Consider the following 22,953-nt stretch of genomic DNA (forward strand, 5'->3'; position numbering starts at 1 on the left):
GTAACCAACATGCATATTGCAGGAAGTCGGCCTTTGTCTAGCATGAGCTCCATGTCTCCAATGAAGTATTGTTGTACAAGGAGATTTTAACTTGAGACCCTGGCATGACCACTTTTGATAAGTCTGTTATTACAGTGGGAAATATGGACTATCTTTCCCTGAGCCAAATGATTCTATTGAGGCAAGCAGCCTGCCTGAGGAACAGTTTCAGATACTTCTTTCTCTATGTTAAGAAGAGTCTTACCTTAGATAAACTGGCTGGGTCACAATACCAGAAAGCACCACTACCAGACCTATCTTTCCAGCTTACACACCCAGAGAACAGGCTTTATTGGCCTGTTTTGCAGTCAAGTAAAGGCAGAGAGGAAGGGGAAAGCTCACGATGGTTTTTAAGTGTCAGATGCACTTGCTGAATTTTTTTTGTAGTTTGCAGACCTGTTAGAGTGTAGCTTTGACTGTTCCTGATATAGGGGTCCTGGCAGCCAGTGGAAAAATGCAAGCATCACATCCTAGAGCATGCTGTGTGAGCAGGCAGCATTGCTGCATTGCTTCCTGAGCCTCAGCACTTACACTCCTGCCTCTGTAAGAGCTTCTGATTTAACAGTCTTCTCCTTAACATCCAGCTTCTCAGGGGTCTCTAATTCAGTCTGTGTTTGCACTACCCCTCAGGTATTGCCCCCCTGTATAAGTCCTCATTTTCCAATGACCAGCACTTACTCCAAGCAGACTGTGCAAAGCAAAGTATGGGAAGCCTCATCTCTGTCATCATGGGCAGAGGGCAGCTCCCCATATTGCTGTAGCATAGTCTGCAACAGCTATCACTTGTATCCCTCTGGGTAGCTCTGTAGTGCACATGCTTAAAGAGACAACACAAACCCCAAAACAATCCACCCTCCTAAAAATAACTCCCCACCCTCCCTCTCCATAAAACCCACCCGCCCCCCCTATATTACTTGAGATTAATGAATATGAATTATTAACCATCATGGACAAACATATTACTTTAGCTCTAGCTAGAAGAAGAACAGAAGAGGAGAAAAAAAAAACAAAACCCACAACGCTTTTCTCACATAAACTTTCCTTATGTTGAAGGAGAGTGACTGTGAATATGAAAAAGGCTTGGGGACCTCTTTCAGGGAGCTAAAGCACATTTTGCCACAGTAGAGCAGGATGCAAATCAAGGGAATGGGGCTGGGAAAGAGGGAGAAAGTCCAAATTTAACTGTGTTCAGCAAATTGTTACCAGACACTACAGTGCAATGATGAGATTATACAAATACCAGAGAAAGCATGAATTAAAGAAGGATATGCAAAGAGGGGTGGAAGAGAAAGCATATGTGCAAGTAACCTACTCTTTCCATACGGTAATGCTTATTTTTCAGAATGGACCAAGAGCAGAATTCCTCGAGACCTGAAGTGGATGTTTGTAACAGGACTGAAGAGAGAATTTCTGGACAGCTCTTCCTCACACAGGTTGTAACATGTGAGTCCTACAAATATGTGCAGTGGCATTATGGAAATGGTCTGAGGAAAATACAGTCCGTATTGCTTTTCTGTTCATGTTTTACCCTAGTTGTCACTGGGTTTCTGAAGTAACAACATTTAAGGCTACAGGGAAGTAGCCATCAATATTTTAGGCTACTTCCTTTTGGTAGAGTAATTTCCCTGTGCTGGTCCAATAGTGTCAGCCACATGGACAAACTTCTGAGTGCATACAAACCAGGAAATGTTAGATGATCTCCCTTGAAGTAATATGACTGCTGCTAGTCAATATACGCCTGCAGCAGCCTCCAAACATTACATACTAGAGTAATGGACACACTGCTGGTACAGTGTATGTGTCAGACTCGTTGCTAATAATTTCCCTGTCAAACCTTGAAGCAAAAGATGCCTGGGACCTAAGCCTTCCTGACCAACCACATTATAGTAAGATAAAAGAAAACCAAAACAAAACAAACACCCATCATAAAACTAATAAAAACATATACATTAGCATTGTAGAAGAATTGACACTTGGGTCATATTTCATGGTTTTTTGCTTCACGCTGGTTCACGGGCACTGTGAACACTGAACTGGAAGCAAATAGTGGCAGAAACTACCCACCAGCAGCCTCAGGAAGGTTCAGTTTTAAGACTGGTCTACTGAAATGATTTTGTCTGTGGATGACAATGACAAAGAACAACTTCCATGTGAGAGAACTGCAACTGGTGCCCAATGGAAAGACTTGAAGGGATCAGATTTCTCTGTGATTTTCTCTCACGCAGGGTGCAAGGAAAAAAAATAGTAACTCATGCAGAAAACAAGTAACCTGATGGATATAAGCTACTTGAATGTTTTCATTGCTAAAGAGACCTTTCTTTGTGGAGGAATCAAGCATCTGCTCTGGAAGATACCCAAAGTATGCTTAGAGTCATCAATTCCAGACATCATTTTTAACTAGCAGCCAAAATGACACTCCTGCACTCTACCACTGACTAAGGCAGAGGCCAGAGGAAGCTGTTAGTCTAACACCTGCCTCCCTTGCACAGAGGTCACCGGCGCAGGGAACCAGCAGCAAGCTTCACCAAACACACCCACATTCTGGCTTTCCTTCAACAGTGTTGGACAAGAGCTCCCTGCCTCAGGAGGCAGGCAGCGGCAAAGAAGAGTCCGTAAAACCCCCCAGACTTGAAGACGAGTTATCGGAAATGCAGAGTCCTGCCATCCGGCCGGCGGTGTGCAGGGTCTCTCCCCCCAACCAGTGTTTGTTCAGTGCTCCCTGCAGACTGAGGCGGCCTCCAGCAGGCGGGCGATGCTCACCTCTGCCCAGTGTGGTTCCTGTTCGCCTCTGCGTTTAAGGCCAAGTTGTGTAGGAAGAGAAAAAGCTGCCACCACACTTGATTTCTGTTCTGCTGATGCTGTGGAGAAGAACAGTTGAAGCGAGGTTATTTATATTTCTAAAATTGCAACATACCACTTCTCTTTTCCAATAACAACTCAGTTACACTTTTCAAGAGCAGACACTTTAATCCCATCAGCATAACAAGGGGGTGCAGCAAGGGATGAGAGGAGAGAGGGAAATGATAAGTTCTCCAGAAATAATTGTAGCTCTAACATTACAAAAAGAAAAGAGCAGACCCTTTATGCATTGTGCACAAGAGGATTAAACTTTTTTTTTTGCTTGTAGGATTTTGCAGAGTTTAGCCAAGTGCTGTTTTTAATCAGATTGGCTTCTGAGCCTTTCAAAAGCCCCAGCTGCATGAACAAACAACCTTTTTTTTTTTTTTTAAAAAAAAAAAAAAGCCCCCCTTCACCCCAAAAGTAAAAAAAAAAAAAAAGAAAAAAAAGAAAAAAAAAGAAAAAAATATAACTGGTGATCCATCTGTAAGTGATTTGACACCGTGAAGGTCAAAGGGTTAATCTTCAATTTAAACCACACTGCTGAGACAGCAAAACTCTGATTTCATCTAGTACAAGAAAACACATTCGTGCACACACACACTCCCCCACCCTCCCCCCACCACATTTTCCTTCCCAGCATCTCCAAGATAATACTGCCCTTTTTATAGCCACTTTTGACAGTAAGCCATAAATAATCAGCCTTGGAGCCCTTTCCTACTGACTGGAGCCAATTAAACCTTAAGCAAGAACATACTTGAAAACACACAAAAAACCAAAACCAAGAGGTTATTTCAGGTCCCATTGTCAAAGAAGAAACATGGGAGTTGAGTTTCAGGGGGACACTGGGCTATATAATGCACCTTTGGGGCAGGGACACTGTTCCTTCTTTTGTTATATGTAATCACCGCTGCAAAAGTGGCTCTGATTATACCTTCCCGCACTTTAATGGCATCCCATACAAACAGGTGGGTTTCTCTTTACATTGCCCAGCCCAGGATACTATTTCACCTCAATAACCAACCCTCTATTAGAAGTCAGTCTTTGTTTTCTCATCCAGAATTCCATATTTGCTAAGCAGGACTGATCATTTCTGGAAAACAAAACAAACCAGCCCCAATCTCTCCTGCCCCCTCTCCCCTCCAATCCCCAGCAGACAAGGAAACAGAAGACTGGCTTCCAACAACTTTGCCTTAGTACACAGGAGTTCATAAAAGAGCACTGAAGCACATTATATGAACAAGATGTTTCAACTCAGATTAGCCCAACAGGGCAGAACAACACGGCTGCAAAGCATTCTTTACGTAATCACAGAGAGTTGCAACCAGAGTTGTTTATTGGAGATCTGTCAATAGACAGCTCTTCAAATCCCTCCCAGGTAGTCATTAAATCATGTTCATATTTCAGCATGCCATTTGAATCACAAGAAAACACAAAACAGGCTTCAGAAAACCTGTGTTCCTCTTGAATCTTAGCAGTGGGTCATTCTTCTTACCGTCAAGACTTATTAGTTGTCTCTCAGATTTAGAAGAGTTCGTATAGATCTCATCACACATTTCAACACCACTGTGTTTGAAGGAAAACCCACGGACAGCAGCTCTAGAGACTGGTATCAATTATTTCAAAGTAATTGGCCCTGGGTTCAGTTTGTATGGATTGTCCAGGCATTGCTATATTTACAGGTGAAAGAGTCTTTTATAAACTATCCCCTAGAGGTAGGTTAAAAAAATCTGGATTGGTCTCAAAAAGCAAGATGCTTTGTGTTTTGTTACTCTTCTCTTGGTTTAGCCAGGCTTGTCTTTCCTCATAAAACTCCAGAGATTCTTCTCAACCTTTTCCATAGAGACAAACTCCCAAGCCTGATTGCACGTGCATATGGAACTTCTATGTCCCAATGACATTTAGATACCTTATTTTCATCAAGCTGTTATGGCTGCCCAGGGAGGTTGTGGAGTCTCCTTCCCTGGAGACATTCAAAGCCCCCCTGGATGCGTTCCTATGTGACCTGCTGTGGGTGACCCTGCTTTGGCAGGGGGGTTGGACTAGGTGATCTTTTGAGGTCCCTTCCAACCCCTAACTTTCTACGATTCTAGAATTCTATGATACCTGGATTGGTCCTTAAACAGAGATCTTTGGTTAGCATGTCAATGGAGCAGCACACTAGTACAATGCCTTCTTCTGCAGTTTTCACAAGCAGGGAACTGTGCTAAGAGAGCATGGTGCACAATCATACTATAGATGCTGTGCAGACAATCTGTTTTGGCAGACAATTTTATTCTATTGACAGCCAAGGGGGTAAAGAAGTGTTTTATAGGGACCTAGTATGGGAAATGCACAAGGATGTTAAAAACTTGGTACTGAAATGCTAAGTTTGAAATATATCTCAGTTTCACTGGTGGACCCTCTTCAATGGAATTTTCACAGAATTTTATAAAGTGGGTTAATTTAGGGGTAGATAGGAGGAGGTGTGCTGATCTGGCACATACAATTTCAACTATTCCACACAGTCAGGAGGACAAACACATGCAAGAATCCCTTTACTAATGCCCTGCTTCATGTAGAAGCCTGCTTTGCCCTGCTGATACACCATAACAGGTTTTTAAATATTCTGTCTCCCACTTAAGTTTTACATGTCACCTCAGATGAAAAGGATTACTTGTTCTTTGCAGTGATAGGGAAAGGAGGCCACGTTCAGGGAAAAACAGTGGAAGGATTGAGCTCATCCTCCTCTTTTTTTTTTTTTTTTTTGAAGGGGGAACTTTTTGGGCTTTGGCTTTATTTGATGAAGAGTTTTAGAGTTCAACCCATTAAGATGGGTTACAGAACTGCAAGAGAGCCATTGGAATGTGGTATCACAAACACCAAACAGTAATTTTTTTGTTTGTATGTTTCTGTTGTGCTTATTCCACTAACTCTTGAAGCCACTTCTTTGGTACAGCATTTTTGTCCCTCTCCAGTTAAAAACATTTCCCACCTTTTGCCTAAGACACTCAAGGAAAGTTCCATGCAAGAGCAGAATAGGAATTATTTCAACCTTTTCCCCCCCTGCTTGTAAGAAGCATAAGTTCTAAAATCACTTTATGAAGGACAGTGAACCATTAATTTTGTTTTGAAGTGAAAAAAATATAGCATTAGGCTGAGGGAAGGTTTCAGCTTTCCAGGTTTTATTTCTAGACCTAGGGTTTGTATTTCCCTGGGTCTGCACTCGGCCAGCTTTTCCTTCCATGGTGGTGTAGTCCCACACACCCTTTCACTGGCCTGCATACTGCAACAGCCCCTTCACACTGTCCTCTCCTCACACAAGTGCAGGAACGTGAATGAGAGCAGGACAATCATCAAGTCCACAACTAACATTATAAAGAAGTTGCCTTTATTGTTGACCAGGTCATCCTAATCCATCTGACCCATGGCATCATGTAGCAAAGCTGATGCCTGTGCCAGCACAACAGAAAGGTGACCTCAGAAGAGCAGCAAGCTGGGACTGTTTGCTTCAGGAGCAAGCCCAGCTAACAGGGTTTACAGAGTTATGGCTTTACTCCTGGGCTGATCTGCTTTCTGTGGTACTAATTCAGTGTGGGAGAGGAGCCACAGAATGGAAATGGCAGATATTCTTTGCAGTAGAGATAGAGTAAACAATTTATGGAAAGAACTGTCCCAGCCTAAAAAAAAAGTCTTTTTCACAAGTTTCAGTAGTGTTTCCCTAGATACATCTCTGCCAAGACCAAATGCTCAAATATTTCAAGACTGAGGGGTTTTTGGTGTGGAATAACTTAGCTGCCAGGAAGGACAGAAAACCCAGGAGAGTGATTCCATGAATTTGGCATCGAAGTTTTTCAGACGTGATACATGTCAAGTCAATTCTTGCAGTTTTCTAAGGCTCATAACTATTGTGGCACAGGTTTGTAGATTTCCTAAGCATCATTATGATGATTTGTCCCCTTTTTCAGTTCTGAGAGTCACAACTGCACAAAAGTATCACTAATGAACACACTCTGCCACCTCCATGTGGTAGCAACACAACGAACATTTTGAAGCTCCTTCCCCAAGATGGAAAGAAGCCTCTTTTGCCCTCTATACTAACTGTAACTAGAGAAGACTAGACTTGTGAATACAGTAAGTCAACACAAAGCTGGAAACACATAAAACATTTCCTATTGCAGCTGCTGCTTTTTAAAGGGGATATCCTTAAGAGACTGTCTGTCTGAGATGTTAGCATGAATGCAATGAGTCACAAGGAAAGGCCATTTTACAGGAAAAGTGTCCTCTGCAGCAACAGTACATTAGTGAAGTCTAATCCATGAACTGTGCTGAACCAAAAGCCAGACTACTTGTAAACAAACACAAAAAACCAGCAAGACTTTTACTGGAAGCAAATAAAAGAGGAACAAGATTGACCTGACATTTATCGCCTCCCCATATTTAATTCTAAATACATTTCATAGTGTAAGAATACAGATACATATCTGCCAAATAGTACCTCACACGTCAAAAGTTTTTGACTCTGACCAAGCCCTTGCACTGGGTGACCAGGGGAAGGTGAGGACAGGTAATATACTTTGAAGAAAATGTCCCTCTGACACAGCTCCTTGAATCCTTGAGTATAAATGTTTGTAAGATGCATAGGATTCACTTTTCCACTTGACACATATATGCCATTAATATCCTTCCTTGAAATAATAATATGTTCATCATATCCACATCATATGTGGGTCTGGTACATTCCTGTCACTTATACAAAAGGGTACACCTGTCTACCCTCTTGATCTCATGGACAACTTCTGACTTTGCTTCATGACTTCCAGATGGTTAGGGGTCAAATTCTGATCCCATCTTAAATACAAAGATTAAGATATGGCCATAAGTGACACAGTTAGAGCAAAAGAAGACTAATGGCACGTGTTTCTATCTGTGCATAAGAAATATCATTCTTCTTTTAATGACTAATACAAGTATTAGAATAAGTTGTTGGGGTTTATTTATTCACTAAAAACAAAAATACTTGCACACCGGGAGCAGTTGCTGACTCATCGCCGAAGGCTGTTTTGGCTGCCAGGTGGCTGGAGGCATATTGTGCTACCACAAAATATGCTTTAGCTGAGAAAGACTAGAAAGTCATAGTCCCCAAGGCAACAGAGGTTACAGAAGGTGTCCCCCGCTGGAGAGAGAAATGCAGGCCAATGGAAGTCAAATACAAATCTTTCCAGCTGTGAATCCTAATGACCAAAGAATAATGCATGTGTAAAAGCAGCAGGGGAAAAAAAGAGTAACAGAGAAAAACTGAAAGAAGAGCTTCGCAGCACCATTAGTGACAGAGAACAGCACAAGGATATTCCTTGGGGATCTGCATCCTGGCTTGCAAACCTGTGGCTTTTTTACGTGGAACTAAACTTGTGGCAGAGGGAGGTGTCATCTCAAGTAGTGCTTCCTTTCCCAAAGCCTCCACAGATAAGCAACACACGTGTTTCTGGAGAGAGGATATACAGGAGTGGGTGCAGCAGGAGGGATGCAGGAGTTCCCCCAAACCCATTTACAGGCTGCTCAGCCTAAGCAAGGGGGGCAGCACTGACTCCTGCTGAGGAACCGCTCCCAGCAGCAAACGGTGATGTTCATTGCCCCAAACCTGCAGCAGACACAGCTGCGCAGGTGAGCCCGTTCTCAACTTTCTTGTAGTTCAAAAACAAACATGCAGCCACTTGCGCCTTCCTCTCCGGAGTGGGCAGGAAGGGGAAGCAGACAGACACCATGGCAACAGCCAGCTGACGGCAACCTGGGAAGGGCAACCACCGGCCACTGCGTTCCCAGGCCCCCAGCCTTCCCCTCCTGCACCCCTGGGGGGCATGCCAGTTTATTTTCTATATATACATTAAACAAGGGGTCTGCACTTCCAGAGCTGCAGCCGATACCTGTAGAACAGGGTCTACAGGGGATTCGCCCCCATGTCGTGGGAGGGACAGGGAGGAAGGAAGAGATGCCCACACCTCGTCTCCTCTCCCAGGAGAAGACACCCATCCCTCCCACTGCCACAGCTGCGAGCAGCAAGCACAGGCAGGGTGGTTCACTCGGAGTGTGAACTGAGGGGCTGTGCCACCGCACACCCCGTCCATCAGTCCATCACCCCACCCGGCACCGGGACACTGCTCTCTCACTTCGCACCGATTCGTTCCCCTCATCACCAGCAGGGAGGTGCTCCCCGAACGCACGACAGACGTCCTCTTGTGATTAATGCGAGGTTGTTAAAATAACACTTTTTAAAAAGTTTTGACAGGAAAATATCCTGGCTGGCGGGGTGGTGGGGTACAGGGCCTTGGCCTGGGTGCAGCACTGCCCGGCTGTGAGGGGAGCCTGAGGGCAGGCACAGGGCAGGAAGGTTTGGGGCAGGCAAGGGGGGCAGGCAGGAGGGCAAGCAGGCAGGGGGGCAAGAGGGCAGACGGGCAGGGGGGCAAGCAGGCAAGGGGGGGAGGCAGGCAGGAGGGCAAGCAGGCACAGGGCAGGCAGGCAAGGGGGGCAGGCGGGCGGGAGGGCGGGCAGGTGCAGCGCTGGAGCCTGCGGGCAGAGCTGCCTCTCGTCAGCAGTTCTGATGACTCAGAGGCTAAATTTAGAGAGCGATATAAACACTGCAGCCGCAGCGCAAACACTGCCCGGCAGAGCCGCTCTCACGCACGGCCTCTCGGCCGCTCCTCCTCGGCAGCCGCGGTCCGGGCGCCCGTCGGGGGCTCTCCTTGGAGGCTTGGCTGCCCGGCCCCACCGCCAGCCCCTGGTCAGGCCTTACAGCAGGGAAATAACGAACTGGGGTTAATAGAAGTTGCCTCACTGCTTTTATTTTTAGACTACTGTTCCTTTCTGCCGTGGTACCGTCCTCAGAAAGGTTTCTGTGCCACTGGAGAGGGCAGCTACCGAGGAGAAACAAAAAATAAAAATAAAAAAACCAATCCAAGCCAAATAGAGACTATAAAAGGCTAGCAGGACATTCCTCCTCAATGGATTGAAACAAAGGATGACTCTGCAGATGGGCACTTGCTTTCCTGCCTTTCCACCATAAAACTTAATTGAATAAAATACAAACACACTCCTCATCGTAAATAACCAGTCCAAACATCTCATCATCCCCCTCAGAGATGGCAGTATCTTAATAAGATCAGCCGACCTATGCGGAGGGATTGGAGGCAGAACAACTGGGTTCCAATCAGCAATCCCTGTGTGATCTCAGACAAGTTTTAACCTGCATTTCCTAGTCTCCCACACTAAAAAAGAAGTGGGATACTACTACAATTATTTCTTAATTGAAAAGTAATTTCTCAGCTGTCACACTGCTACAAGCAGAAAGCACATTGCCACTGTCACAGCCAGCACCGTGCCAGGAGAGCTGAAGAAATGCAGAGGAGCCTGTGGAGACCACTGGGGTCGCACGAGAGAAGCAGCAGCACTCGACGCTATTTAAATTGCACAGCAATACTGCAGGTGATGTTAGAAATACTGCAAAACAATCCATTTGTACTGTCCCAAATAATTATTTCATGCACTTCAGTGTGGGCAATCTTGGTATTTTTTGGCTGTGGAACTGCTGCGTGAAGACACTGCAGTCCTGCACCCAGTGGGGCAGAGGATTCATGGCATGCAGTTCCACAGAGCTTGCACTGCTCTCCTGCCTTATCCTTTGCTCACTTCCTCTACCAGAGCTAGGCAGGAAGTTTTGCTTTTCAACATTATCCCCTATTTTAACCAGGAACGAACCCATAATATATTTAAATATTTTGCGACAGCTAAAAGCATAGAGAAGAAGGATAGACTAGGCTGATGCAGAAGTTTTTTATTAAATCGATATACAATAGTTGTATATGACTGTTACATTGAGAGTTCACACAGCCCAGCCTTCAACAGCAGCCTTATGTGCCTGCCTGAGGACAAGCAGAGGGCAAGTACATGCAATAGCTCCCCCTAATACTCTCTTTCAGTATCTAACTGGTTTGAGCTTAGTACCTCCCGAGGCAGATCTGGTTTCTATTTAATGTCTCCTTCAATGGCCATAAACTTGTCCTGATTCCCCTTGAATCCAGATAAAAGCACTGGGATGCACAATATGCCTTGACAAGAAGTTCCACGGAGCTACCTATTGTATGAAAAACTACCTCATTGACTTTGAGCTGGCTCATACTAGCTTGATTTTGCCTAGTTTGTGTACTGGGGGAAAATTAGTCCATCCATCTCCTTCATGTCACTTTTTATTTCTGTTTAATATTGCTACGCCATTTGCTCTGTGGCGTTTTTTAAGCTTAGCAGTCCTAGCCCATTTTTTCATTTTTCATATGGAAGTTTCATCATCCTTCTAGCCTTTTTCTGAACCTTTTCCAATTCTGCTGCATGATTTTTGGAAGAAGGAAACTAGTACTGTATGCAATATTCAAGATATAGGAGAAACATAGATTTATACAGTGGCACAACTATAATCTTGTTCTCAGTTTCTTTTCTTAACATACCAAAGAATGTAATTTCACATCAGATATGAAAGGGTCCAGCAAGTTTCTGTCAAGTAATAAGCTCCAGAGGTAGCAGGATTTCAGAAAAGGTGCTGGCAAGGGGCAACAGGTTTCTGTGTCATATATATGCATAGGGCAAGGTGAACTTCCAAGCCCACCTCTTCCTTCGTTGTCATTTGTGAAGATGGAAAAAAAATGTGTCTCCACTTCCTCATATCCAATTTCTGACTCCAATGACTATGATAATTCCTCTTCCCCCTATGGCATCCTCCTTTTCTCAAGCCTAGGATCTCAGTTCCATAGCCCTGCAAGAGTTATCTCAATCTTACCAACCTCACACCCACTCTAACCCCTACACTTGAAAATGGGGCAATTAATTTCAGGAGTTCTCCATCTGGTACTCTCCCTCACCATGCTCCTGCATCTTTAGCTGGAAATGCAAGTCCTTAACTGCTGAGCAACCCACAGACAGCAGAGACGAAGAGGCGACCTCTACTTTGCACAGCAGTAGAAGGGACCAACAAGCACTAGACAAGATCCTGAAATGTACTGACCCAACTCAAGAAATGAAAGAAGGCACTTAACCCAAGTCTCAAAGAGGTACAAGCAAAGTATGGAGCAGCTGGTGCTACAGGCTGAACTGCAGGGCAGTTTGAGAGTCTCTGCTGGCATTATTGGGAAACATTTCTCAACATTCTTCCTAAAATGTAAAGTCACCATAAAGGGCAGTTTCCTGCAAACAATTCCAGTTTAAAAAAGCAGCTGTTAAGAAATGTCTTGACTGTTCTTGATAAATGATGGAGAAAAGTCTGATGGAGTTTGGGATAAATGCTGTACCAGTCAGTTTCTGAAAAGAGACACAGGTTCCCTGTTGTATAAGCTGAAGCATCTCAGAGGAGGCCTCAATAACTCTCATGAGTGAGGAGGGGAAAAAAATGCAAAAATGTAACAAGTTTCACTTTCAAAGGAAAACAACATTTCCTCCTGGGCATTTTCAGTGTCCTTAGACTGAGACAAACAGGTACACAGCCAGTGTGGATCGGGCATTCATGCTCCACAGGCTGCTCAACCTCACTGCAGTGATGGCGAGAGAGTGACTTGCTGAACTAACTGGGGAATTCAGAGAAACAAAGTTTTCTATAGCTAGATCCACCGAGGCTTTTTGAGCATGGTCAGCATATCTAAATCAACTGCAGGATTCCTGATGTGTTGGAAAGGAGTTTTGTTGTTGTTTGTAATGCACTTATTTACTCAAGAAAGCTCAGCTCTGATTCAGCATCTGGTTCTCATTGAGGCTCAGCTTTTTTTAAACCAAGCTTTCCAGATGGGTTGACTGAAGCACAAGGAGGTCAAGAGACTTGTCTGAGGTCATACAGCAAGTCAGTGGCTCTGTTTGGACCTGAGCCCAGAACTGTTCAAGGCTACCACTCCTTGGCTCTTAAAGAGACAATTTTATCCCCTGTGAAGTGATCTTATCACCATGAAGAAGAGATGCGGTAAAAGCAGACCCCTGAAAGCTGCAGCCTGCTTAGAAAGAGTTATTTTATTTGGAAAAAGCTGTAGCATTCCAGTGTCTCAATGGAGCAAGTAAAACTGAAGAGTTGTGATACCAATATTCAGTGTCATCCACCCCACTCTTGTATAAGCCCATGCTGCTATGGGGCACTTTTCACCCCTGCACTTTACACCACCATCCCTGGCTGTCTACACATACCCCTTGTAGCAGAAAGCTGTGTCACATCATGAAATACACTGTCAGTTCAGCACAAGTTGAAGCTCCTTCTCAAGACAGAGAAAGGAAACCCAAGGGCACTCAGGACCCAAGCAGAGCCCAAGCACTTGGTGCCAGGACCAGGACACATTGGGTGCAGGCTGTCCGTGTTCCAGCCAACTGACAAGCAGATGCTCTAAGCTCAGCTCTGTTCTCTGTAACCTCAGACTACTTTCTTTAAGCTCAGCCACAGGCTGGGCTACAGCAAGCAGCTCATAGATCCCATGGCAAAGGCACACTTGCACTATGAAGAAAGAGGTGGCAGATACTGGGGTCTCCTGCAGAAAGCACAGCTTGGTTCTACCTTTGTTTTCCAGGGCCAGAGTGAGAAAAGCAAAACAGAGGGAACATTGTCAGAAGCTACGAAGTCTCCAACAGGTAAGAACTACTAAAGAGCTCAAGAAAACATAGATGAGTCTTGCATACCATTCCGCAGAGCCCCTTGCAAACTGTGGCAGGCTCTGCTACATAGAACCGCAGAGAATTGCTGAAGTCCTCCCTATGATAAATTCAGCATCTTAAGGAGATGAAAGCTGCAGAGTGCTAGGGCATGCTGCACTATTGCTCTAGCACTGTTCTGAGGATGAAAAAGCCAGGTTTTAAACTACTGTATTCTGTTTAATATATTAATAGGAAACAAAACCCTGAAAATGGTGTACATGCCAAAAGCAAGCATAGGTAAGGCCAACTTTCTTATTCTTATGAGATGCATACCCAAAAGTCTTTTGTATTGCCAAGAACCACAGAATAAATACCACATAGCTCTGGGAGCCCAGGGAAGAGATAAGAGGGACTCTCCAGGGTTCCCAGTGTGGGATAGGGTTAGACAGTGTGTGCAGCTGAGTCCAGTGACAACTCAGTGACGTCAATCTCAGCAGCTATTGCCTGCTCAGTTCCTCTCTCAGCCAGGGATGTACATTAACCAGTGGCCTTTGTGTCAACACAGCTTTGCTGCTGTGGCAGCAGAATGGGAGCCATAACTGAGCTGCTGGAGTCTCACAAAACTCTTAAGAGCCATGAGAGGGCAACTCTTCAGCTAGCTGGATGCACTTCTCCAATGCTGAAAGCCTTTCCTAACTCCCACTAAAAGGGCCCATACAGTTTTCTTTTCACGGGTTCACAGATAAGATGTTTTGTAGGCTCCAAAAAAGATACAGCTTGTTGAAAACCAGGCTTGCTCTCTCTCAGGACTTCACAAGACCACACTGGTGTGACTAACTTTGTGGTATTCTAATTCTGATTCAAGACACCACTCTGGAAAGTTGGTTTTAACCAAATGTTTGAGACAAGCTAGAATGGGGCATCCAAATCGGGGATTAGTTTCACAGCAAGACAAACGACAGCCCAGTTTTCCACATCTCAGAGACTGCCCCTTCCAAACCACAACACATTGTGAACCAGTTCACGTGTCTCCAGGGGCAGGCTGCTTGCTTCTTCAGCAAGAGGCTGGGAAGTCACTGCACACAGGACAGAGGGGCTTCTGCATTGGAGAGCTGTGCCAAAAGCCAAAGGAAATCCTCCATACAGGGCTGGGAGGGAAGGGATTGGGCATGACAACAAAACACTCCACGGGGAACAGTGACTTGGACACTAATATGTGGCTCGGTACTCAGTTTTCCTGACAAACAAGAAAGAATCCCTTAACAGATCCAAATGCCAAGGCCCATCCCAGGGTCAGGCTGTGGAGAACCACTGGCTGAACTATTCCATCCTCGGGTTAAGTTTTCGGGTCGGGTTTTTGTTGTGTTTTGTTTTGTTTTTCCCGTTTTGTTTTCGAATTTAAATGGCTGAACGCCCCCCCCTGCTCACCCCCCTTCTTTACAACTTGTTGCTCTTCCAGTTCAAACAAAGACAGCAGAGCTCCTCCTCCGCTGGCTGCGCTCGGGCAGTGCGGGGCGGGCGGAGGCTTTTGTTTACTCTCTCTCCCCCACGCTGGGCTGACGGGTCCGGGCCGGCTGCCCTGCCCGCGGTACCGGCTGCCCTGCCCGCGGCACCGGCTGCCCTGCCCGCGGCACCGGCAGCCCCTTGGCACCGGCAGCCCCTTGGCACCGGCAGTTCTCCCCGGGCCAGAGGGCAGCAACAGAACCCGACGAGGAGCAACTTCGGCGGGGGCGGCTTGGGTGGGCACTCCTGGATGCGTTTCCAAGGCACAGACATCAGATAGGTAGGCTCCCCCGAGATGGAAGGGGTCAAGTTACAACCAGTTCCACCAGTTCAGTCCAGGGCTACTCCACCGAGGTGGTTAAACCTCCTCTTTCCTTCAAGAATCTGGCTAGAGAAGGGGGGGGGTTCTTCAGCTATTGCTGGCGGAAAGGTGGCACTGGGGAAAACCCCATTCAACCACAACACCACAACACTTACGAAAGAAAACTCCCGGTAGCTCGTTGTTCCCGCAATTTGCTAAATGACATTCATAGCCCCATCTACATTTCTACAGGCTAATCTTCCTGTTACAGCTTCTTTAATCCTCCTGCTGTTTGGTGATGAAGCGTCCCGGAATTACCTCATCTCTGTGATGACAAGGGACCAAAACTTTGCCCAGCCACAAGCCACATTTTCTGATCAAGATGGAGATACTCACTTACCTTTCAGACAGATTGCAATAGATGCCATCATTAAAAACACATCAACTCATTTGGAGTCGAGTGAAGTTTTCTGCCCCTCTCTGCAGTCAGCAAGTGTCAGCTTCTTTGTATACAAGCAGATACACACTCTCCTTTTTGGGCTTGCACAAATGGCAAAGTGCTGCCAAATGCCATATTTCTGCCACCTCTGACAAGCTGCAATTTCCATTTCATCCCTACTCAACAGGAGTTGGAAGGAAGGAAGAATCAGGGGCTTTTGGGGTGCTGGCTTTACTTTGCTTCTTTGAAGCAAAGTTTTGTTTGTTTTGGTTTGGTGGGGTATTTTTGTTTGGGTTTTTTGGCTTTTTTTTTTTTGTTGTTAAAACAAAATCAAGATTCTGGATTGTGGTTTTCAAACCTGATGGCATCTAACAGCTGCCTTTTGTTGTGAGGAAGTTAGTCTCAAGTCTGAGACACTAGCTAGGACTGTCTGTCAAGAGGGGCTGCTAGCAAGTCTAGCATGATCTAAATATACTCAACAGCATTTCAGACAGCTACCCTTAGACAACAAGGAGTGTCAGAACAAACTCCAGGCTTGTTGTCATCTCCAGGATGAGGAGCTGATATAAGCCACAGATGACCACTTGTGGGAGAGAGGAGAAGACACTGGTGGTGAGGAGAGTGGAGAAGAGCGAAAACTGTAATAGAAAGCAAGGGGGAAGATCCCTGGAGAAAGCCTCAGTGACCCAGCTGCTGAGGATCTGGAAGAGCTGGAATAGTAGGAGCTAACACAGAACAGCTACTGTCCCAGGCAGTAAATGCAATCCCACACATTCTTTTCCCTCCACCTGCCAATCTTTAGGAAGAGTCAGCAATCTACCAAAAGCAAAATGCAGATCCTCCTGACATTTTATCACTGCTGGCAGCCTGCTGCCTTAGGCAGCAGCCCGTTTAGCTGGTGCTGGGAGCCCCCCCTGTGGGTAGCTAAACGCCCGCCCTCCCCTCCAGAGACACCCTACCCTCTGCATGTGGAGCCGGTGGAACTGGTCGGCAATGCACTGCAACTTCCGTGCAATCTGCACCTCAGCACGGGTCTCCTGCTGACCTTCCTGAGGCTCCTCTCGGAGGTGCGGATCCAATGCAAAGCCACCTGGAGGGACGTGTAAACGGTAACCAGCATTCCCTACAAAATAGAAGTATGAAGAGTCATTCTTCCAGCATGAAGAATAGCGCTTCTACTCAGTACGCTAAACAGAGGGAAGAGCTGCACAAAATCCTAAATTTTTGACTCATTAAAGCCCAGTTCCTGAAGCCAAATGACTGTGTACTGTCAGCATCCAGTAAAACATTTGTTCAGCTTTTAAAGAGATTTATTTCAATTAAGTAGAGCATTGTATTGCTCCCCATAATCAAATGACTGGCAGGATCTTGCACTTGATTCCTTTTGTTTGTTCACTGCTCAGACAAGTGCTGATTTTTATGTTTATTTATGACAGTTTCACAGTTTTACAAGATCTCTGACTCAAGTTGTCTCCCATTAAAGGTTGCCGTATCCTTTCTGTCAGACCTTCCTCAGTTCTCTGGCATTTTGTGGGACTGATTTGGATTAAAGCTGAATCGGATACACAAAGCTGAATAGTGTCCCATCAGTAAAATACTTGATGGACATGCTGCTTAGCCAACAAGTAACTCCAGCAAAGAGCATAAAAGCTATCCCACTAAGTGTAATTTTTTGCATTTCCCTGTCTGTGCTGAAAACTTCTAGGAGTCTTCCCATGTGCCTGAGATGGCACTAGAAGTTAAAATATGTAGTAAAATGGTCATATACAAGGTATGGTGACTACTTAAATGCAGCAAAATAAAATGTGACAGGATAAAGACAAAAGGAAAAAGAGTGGGAGTATCAAGGACAGTGGAAGCAATGAGGAAATACCTGGTACCTGTAGTGGGCAAGCAAGGGTAAGAAAGTACAAGCTGTCTTTCCTGAGGGAGTGGGACCAAAGCAAAATAATTTCAGTCCTTTAATATACATCCTAATGAAAGAAACCTTGCTTGATTGGGGAAGTGGTAAAGGGACAGTTTTGTTGCTGCAAAGGTGGTGACACTGGAGTGCTCTTACCATAGAAGAGTCTCCGGGGCTCTTCAGTGACTCCACAAGGCAACATAACATCCTGACTGGAAGAGGACGGGCTGAGTGTTTGAGTTGCCTTGTCCTGCTGCTCAGGATGCCTGATACCGGGACCACAGCAGTGTGTGAGGGGGAATAGTTGAAACCTCCCCAGAAGGCAGCTGTAGGACTGGTTCTGTGTGAAAATGCCAGTTGCAGTCATCTCACCAGGCTGACCTGCAAGTCCAAAGTCATCAGAGTGAAACACGTCATCGTCCAGCCCATCCAGGCTAGAATAGTCCTCTTCCAGGTAGCTGGGGCGATCCATTGCTCCTGCAATAAAGGGACATTTGAGGAAACAGCTAAGACACAAGAAGATTGTCCAAGAGAAAATGCCTTCTGCTCCAACAGAAAAACACAGCTCTGCCACCCTCCCTCCCTATTTCCCTCCCTCTGCTGCCCATCTGCATGGGCAAGGGAGGCGAGTGACTCAGTGGTGAAATCAGGGCTTTGTGGAAAGTCCTCAAGCGCTGGGTGAGAGAGAGGCAGAGTACACACGTGTTTAAGAGTCCACCCATGGTTCCAGTTCCACAGCTGGTCACAGGGAGAGAGTCAATCCCCAACCACAGCATTTAGAAACTGAAAAGACCACAATCCTTCAAACTGCCCCATGGTCAGTCAACTTCTTTTGGGTCTGCTTTGCTTTGGCCAGTCATATTTGAACTTTATAGTACATTTCCTTCACTTTTCCCCATCTATGACTTATTGATGAAGGAAAGTTCTTGTAATCACAAGGCTGCAAGGCCAGACTTTTAGCAGACCACAGTGACAAAACTAGCAAAAGCTGGCAAAGCCATTTCTGTGAAGGTCTTCATAACTTTTCCCTATAAGGGTCAACTTTCCTTTCAAGTTCTTATTTCTTTTCTCAGGTCAACTTAGCACATGTCCCAATCTTGGCAATGCACTCACTTCATTACTCTCAAGTCTACATGCACTGTCAGTGCATTAGTTCACCCTACTACTAAAGAAAAAAACATTGCTAGTGTCAGTGCTTAATGCAGGACTTCTGCAGTTGCCAGAGTAAACACTCCTGAGGTCTGTTGCAGCACAAAGTTGGACAAGGATGGTGGAGGAAAAAAACCCCAATATACCGTATATCACTATTTCAGAGCTCTTTGCAAACAAATAGCAATTAGAAGCCTTTTTACTAAAAAAGTCCCTTTGCTGTTACCTGTGCATCTAACCCAATTGGAAGACAGTCTCCTAAGAGATCCATCTCCAGGATTTCCACCCAGTTCCAAACAAGGCAGTGAAATTCAACTCTTCATCTCTCTTCCTTTGCTCTGGTTTGCGAAGCATTTAACAGAATGGAAGACTAGCAAGAGGAATTTCAGGCCTGAAGGAGACATTAATAATAATTTTATAAGGATGTGCTTGTTCAGTGCTCCCATCTCCCCCCAGGTGAGCAGACTCACAACAACAACATGCTAGAGGAGACAAAGGGCAGGAGCAGTGCAAAAACCATTTGTGCGGGGCTCTAACTTGGGGGCACTATGGTTATTTAAGTTGCTGCATCTCAGCATTCACTCAGCCCAGCCGCAACTCCCAAAGAAGAGTTTGCAGAGCAGAACAGGTACCAGCCCCACAGCTGGTCCAGCTCTGCTGGATGACAGCAGCACTATCTTGGCACAGTACTCCTAACATTCTCATCCAAGGCTTAAAGTAACACACCGAAAGGAATAACAGGCCCTGAGAGGCAGCATGGATGATCTGCCAGCCCAGCTGCTGGATCACCATCACCTGACAGAAAGGCAGGGCGATAATATATTTTGTCTTTGCGGCAAGATTTGCCAGATCCCATCCGTCAGAGCCCCACTGGGACTCGGGCATTCAGCGCAAGAAAGTGCAACAAAGGCACAAAGCCAGCCGGCAGAGCAAACCCTGAACAAAAGGGGGTTTAGAGAGCAAGAAGTTTCACTCGACCTCCCGCAATAAAGTCCGACTCTTTTGCAGAGCTCTTAAGAAATGCTGAAGGGAGAATGCCGAAGCGGCGTAGACGGTAACTCATCCTACAACCCCCTGAAGTTCCTCCCACAGCCTCCAAAGACATCTCATGCCGGGAGCCGCGGACACCCAAAGCCACCGCGGGTCGGGTCGGGTCTGGTCCGGCAGAGACGCCGAACCGCTTGGGCTCCGGGGCTATGCCGGACGGTGGGCTCGGACACGGAGCCCGAGCCTCTCCGGCGCCGTGTCCGACCCGCGGCCCCTCCCCGAGGAAGCCCCCGACGCGCCGAGCCGAGGAGGGCTGGGAGGCCCGGCCGCACGCCCGCTCTGACAGGCGGAGGGAGGGCTCAGCACGCACGTGCCTGCCAGCTTCCCAAAACAAAGCTGGACGGCCCCGCTCCGGCCCCGCCAACTGCTTTTAACTCTGCCCTTCCCGGGCTCTAACCCCGCAGAGCCCTCTCCGGACGAGAGGTTTACACGCGGCTCCTCCGAACCGAGCCCAGGGACGAGATACTCGAGCACGGAGGGGCGGCCCGGGAGGGATAGCGCTGGCTACCGGTTCATTAGCCATGGCTTAAGTTAGCGAATCGCTACCTTCTCGGTGCCCACCAGGCTCATTCCCAGCCCGCGTGCCTCCTGCCTCTCCCCGCCCCTCCGGACGCCGTGGGACACCGGGCAGGAGCCGCTCCGCTCCGCCCGGACGGACCAGGGCTGCCCCGGGGCAAACACCCTTCCCTGTCACGATCTCTCCCGGCCTCGGCGCAGGGCTGACCGGAGTCCTGGCGCAGAGGATCCAGCCCCAAATGGCGAAACGGCTTCCCGGGCACTCACCGAGAAGCAGGACAGGCGTCCCGCGGGGCCGGGGCGTCCCGGGAGCCGCCGCCTCCTCCTCACCGCCAAACTGCCGCTGCCGCCGCCGGGCGGGCCGCGAACAGCTGACGGGGGCCCCGCCCCCAGCGCGCCCCGCCCCCGCCTGTCGACCAATGGGCGGGGGTGGGAGGGGCGGGGCGCGCCGCGAGGGGCAACGGCCGCCGCCGCGCGGGGTGTCCGGTCCCGTCCCGACCATCCCGACCCGCGGAGCGGCGGAGCGCGGGGGGCGGTACCGGGGCTGAGCACTCACCTCCCCGGCCCGATTCGGCCCGGCCCGGCCCCTGCGGGGGCGCGGCCGGCGTTGCCCTATGTCATCCCACCGACTCCCCGCTCGCAAACGCCGGGATTGCGAGTGCTGAGGGGAGCTCCTGGTGCTCGCCTTGCCGCTCTCCTCAGCCGTGCGGCTGTGGGAAGGGGAGACGGAGGAGAGGGCTCAGCCTGGCCGGCGGGGCCCATCTGCCCGGCCTGAGGCCCGGAGACAGGCTGCGTCACAAGGAGGGCAGCCTTCGCTTAAAAACTGCTTTTCCATCCCTGGTTTTTACCGGAAAATAGATTGTTCGTCTTGCTTCGGGTGGTAGCAAGGAGGAATGAAGTGTCTGAGTGTCTGTACCTGTTGGCCTTCAGTGGGACTCGCTGCTGGGACAAGGGCATCCTGGAGCTACGCTTCACCTGGCCACAGCATCATCCCAAGCCAAGAGCAGAGCTACGAGCACGGCTGGGCTGGGTCTAAAACTGATGGGAGTTTGACTCCAGCTAGTTATTTCCCAGCAAAACTCTTACTTCTTGGCTATACATAACTTAGAAATTTCTCTTTGACTTGTCAAGTTTGAATATTGAGGTATAAAGGTCAACGGGTGCTTTGCAGATGTCATGCTTACTCCTGTACATGAATAATAGGCAGAACTAAAGAACTAAACTAGTAAGGATACATTCTCAATAGCTCTTTCTGTGAAGCCCATCATTGAGAAGAAGACAAGCCTCATGCTCCAAAGAAACCACTCAGTGCTGCTTACCCTTACTCTACCATTGATTTTCCAGCTCCCCCCGCAATCAATAGCAAAATCTCAAGTTGAGACTCAGAACCCAGCTCCTCAGCACAGAGCCCTGTCAGGCTGTTTTTAAAGCCCTCGTAACAAGATCACTTGGAAAGGAGATTTTAAAACCCAGCTGGCAGCTGAGTAATGTTAATTGCTGTCAAGTCCGCCACACAGTTATTGAGGTTTGTAACTTAAACTCAGAGGAGGGGTTAGATTGGAAACTGATGAGTAGCAAGGTGAGGTGAATTACAGCGAGTCCCTCATATCACGTTCTCCTGGCCAGGCTCTGCGAGCCTCTCCAGTTAAATGCTTCAGAGTCACTGTGATTTTGGGTGAGGTATTTACAGTTACCATTAATAGACTGACAGGATAATAACTTGCATCCTCTCCAAGAGCCCATTTCTTTATGGTTCTTGTCCAAGGGTTCGTTTCTACTCCTATGTTTGCCAGAAGGGTTGAGTCTTTGCTTTGTTACGAGAAGATCAGCACACGTCTGACTTTTACCTCACCACTAAGTGAGGAAGAAAAAGGGCTAATTTCTTTCATTTTCAGTAAGGGCCAGGATCCTAAATTAATTAAGCTTTGTTGTCTGCTTTTGATAGTCAAGGGAGCTGTGAGTAGGAGGGGAGGGGAATACTGTTAAAAGGGAAAAAAAACCAAACACAACTGAAGGCATTCTATATCTTCAAGATGTTCAAATTTTATCACACTGATGGTCAGGCCCTGGCAAAATGCCAGCTGCTGGAGGGCTACTTCTAATTTGAACGTGCATCGCTATAAATAAAAAATGAATGCGCTACGATTCCAACCACTTAAGTCTTCCAGACTGAGTAATAACTGCCTGCTGGTTAGGCTCATTAACAGTAAAAACAGTACCTGATCGGCTTTGTTTTCATCTTGTTGAGCAGCAGTTGGGGCCACATTTATATCCCCAGAGGCTGTGTTTTGGGAACTCCTACTGTGTAGAAAATGTATGGAAACTAAAATCTATGTATATAATCAGACTGGATGGTAAGGGGGCTCAGGAAGGATATTTGTGCCTTTCAGTGATTAAAAAAAAAGATATGGCAGCATTTCTAAGAGAGGGGACTCAGAGGGATTCCTTGAGGAAATTAGACATTGTTAAGAAATGGCTCCGAGTAAATAGACCGAAACCAAGACAGAGACAGTGAGTCTGAAATGGAAAATTGTGAACTGGGGGCAAGTTATACCACCAACCTCACTGCACTCTGCTGAGAGAGTTTCTACA

The 22,953-nt window shown here is 47.0% G+C and overlaps 1 protein-coding gene and 1 long non-coding RNA gene across 12 annotated transcripts; one reads left to right on the forward strand and one right to left on the reverse strand.

Moving 5' to 3' along the window:
- Positions 1–1,061: 1,061 nt before the first annotated feature.
- BMF (Bcl2 modifying factor) lies at positions 1,062–20,795 on the reverse strand. 11 transcript variants are annotated; one of them, XM_071744397.1, is made up of 5 exons: positions 20,629–20,783; positions 19,025–19,189; positions 18,031–18,126; positions 16,706–16,869; positions 1,062–2,897 (listed from the first exon to the last, which is right to left on the reverse strand). In XM_071744397.1, the coding sequence occupies exons 3-5, from the start codon at positions 18,119–18,121 to the stop codon at positions 2,796–2,798; spliced, it is 357 nt and encodes a 118-aa protein (XP_071600498.1). In that variant the 5' UTR covers positions 18,122–18,126; positions 19,025–19,189; positions 20,629–20,783; the 3' UTR covers positions 1,062–2,795. The 11 variants fall into 11 exon arrangements, with proteins under 11 accessions (XP_071600498.1, XP_071600489.1, XP_071600494.1 ...); XM_071744388.1 differs by having other exon boundaries at positions 17,806–18,126; XM_071744393.1 differs by lacking the exons at positions 1,062–2,897; positions 18,031–18,126 and adding exons at positions 4,478–8,090; positions 17,806–18,030.
- On the forward strand, positions 13,383–17,253 carry LOC139796421 (uncharacterized). Its single transcript, XR_011725993.1, has 2 exons — positions 13,383–13,500; positions 16,298–17,253. It is a non-coding gene; the product is annotated as an uncharacterized lncRNA (long non-coding RNA).
- Positions 20,796–22,953: the final 2,158 nt, after the last annotated feature.

This window comes from Heliangelus exortis, chromosome 5 (assembly GCF_036169615.1).
Source record: "Heliangelus exortis chromosome 5, bHelExo1.hap1, whole genome shotgun sequence".
Lineage (NCBI taxonomy): Eukaryota > Metazoa > Chordata > Aves > Apodiformes > Trochilidae > Heliangelus > Heliangelus exortis.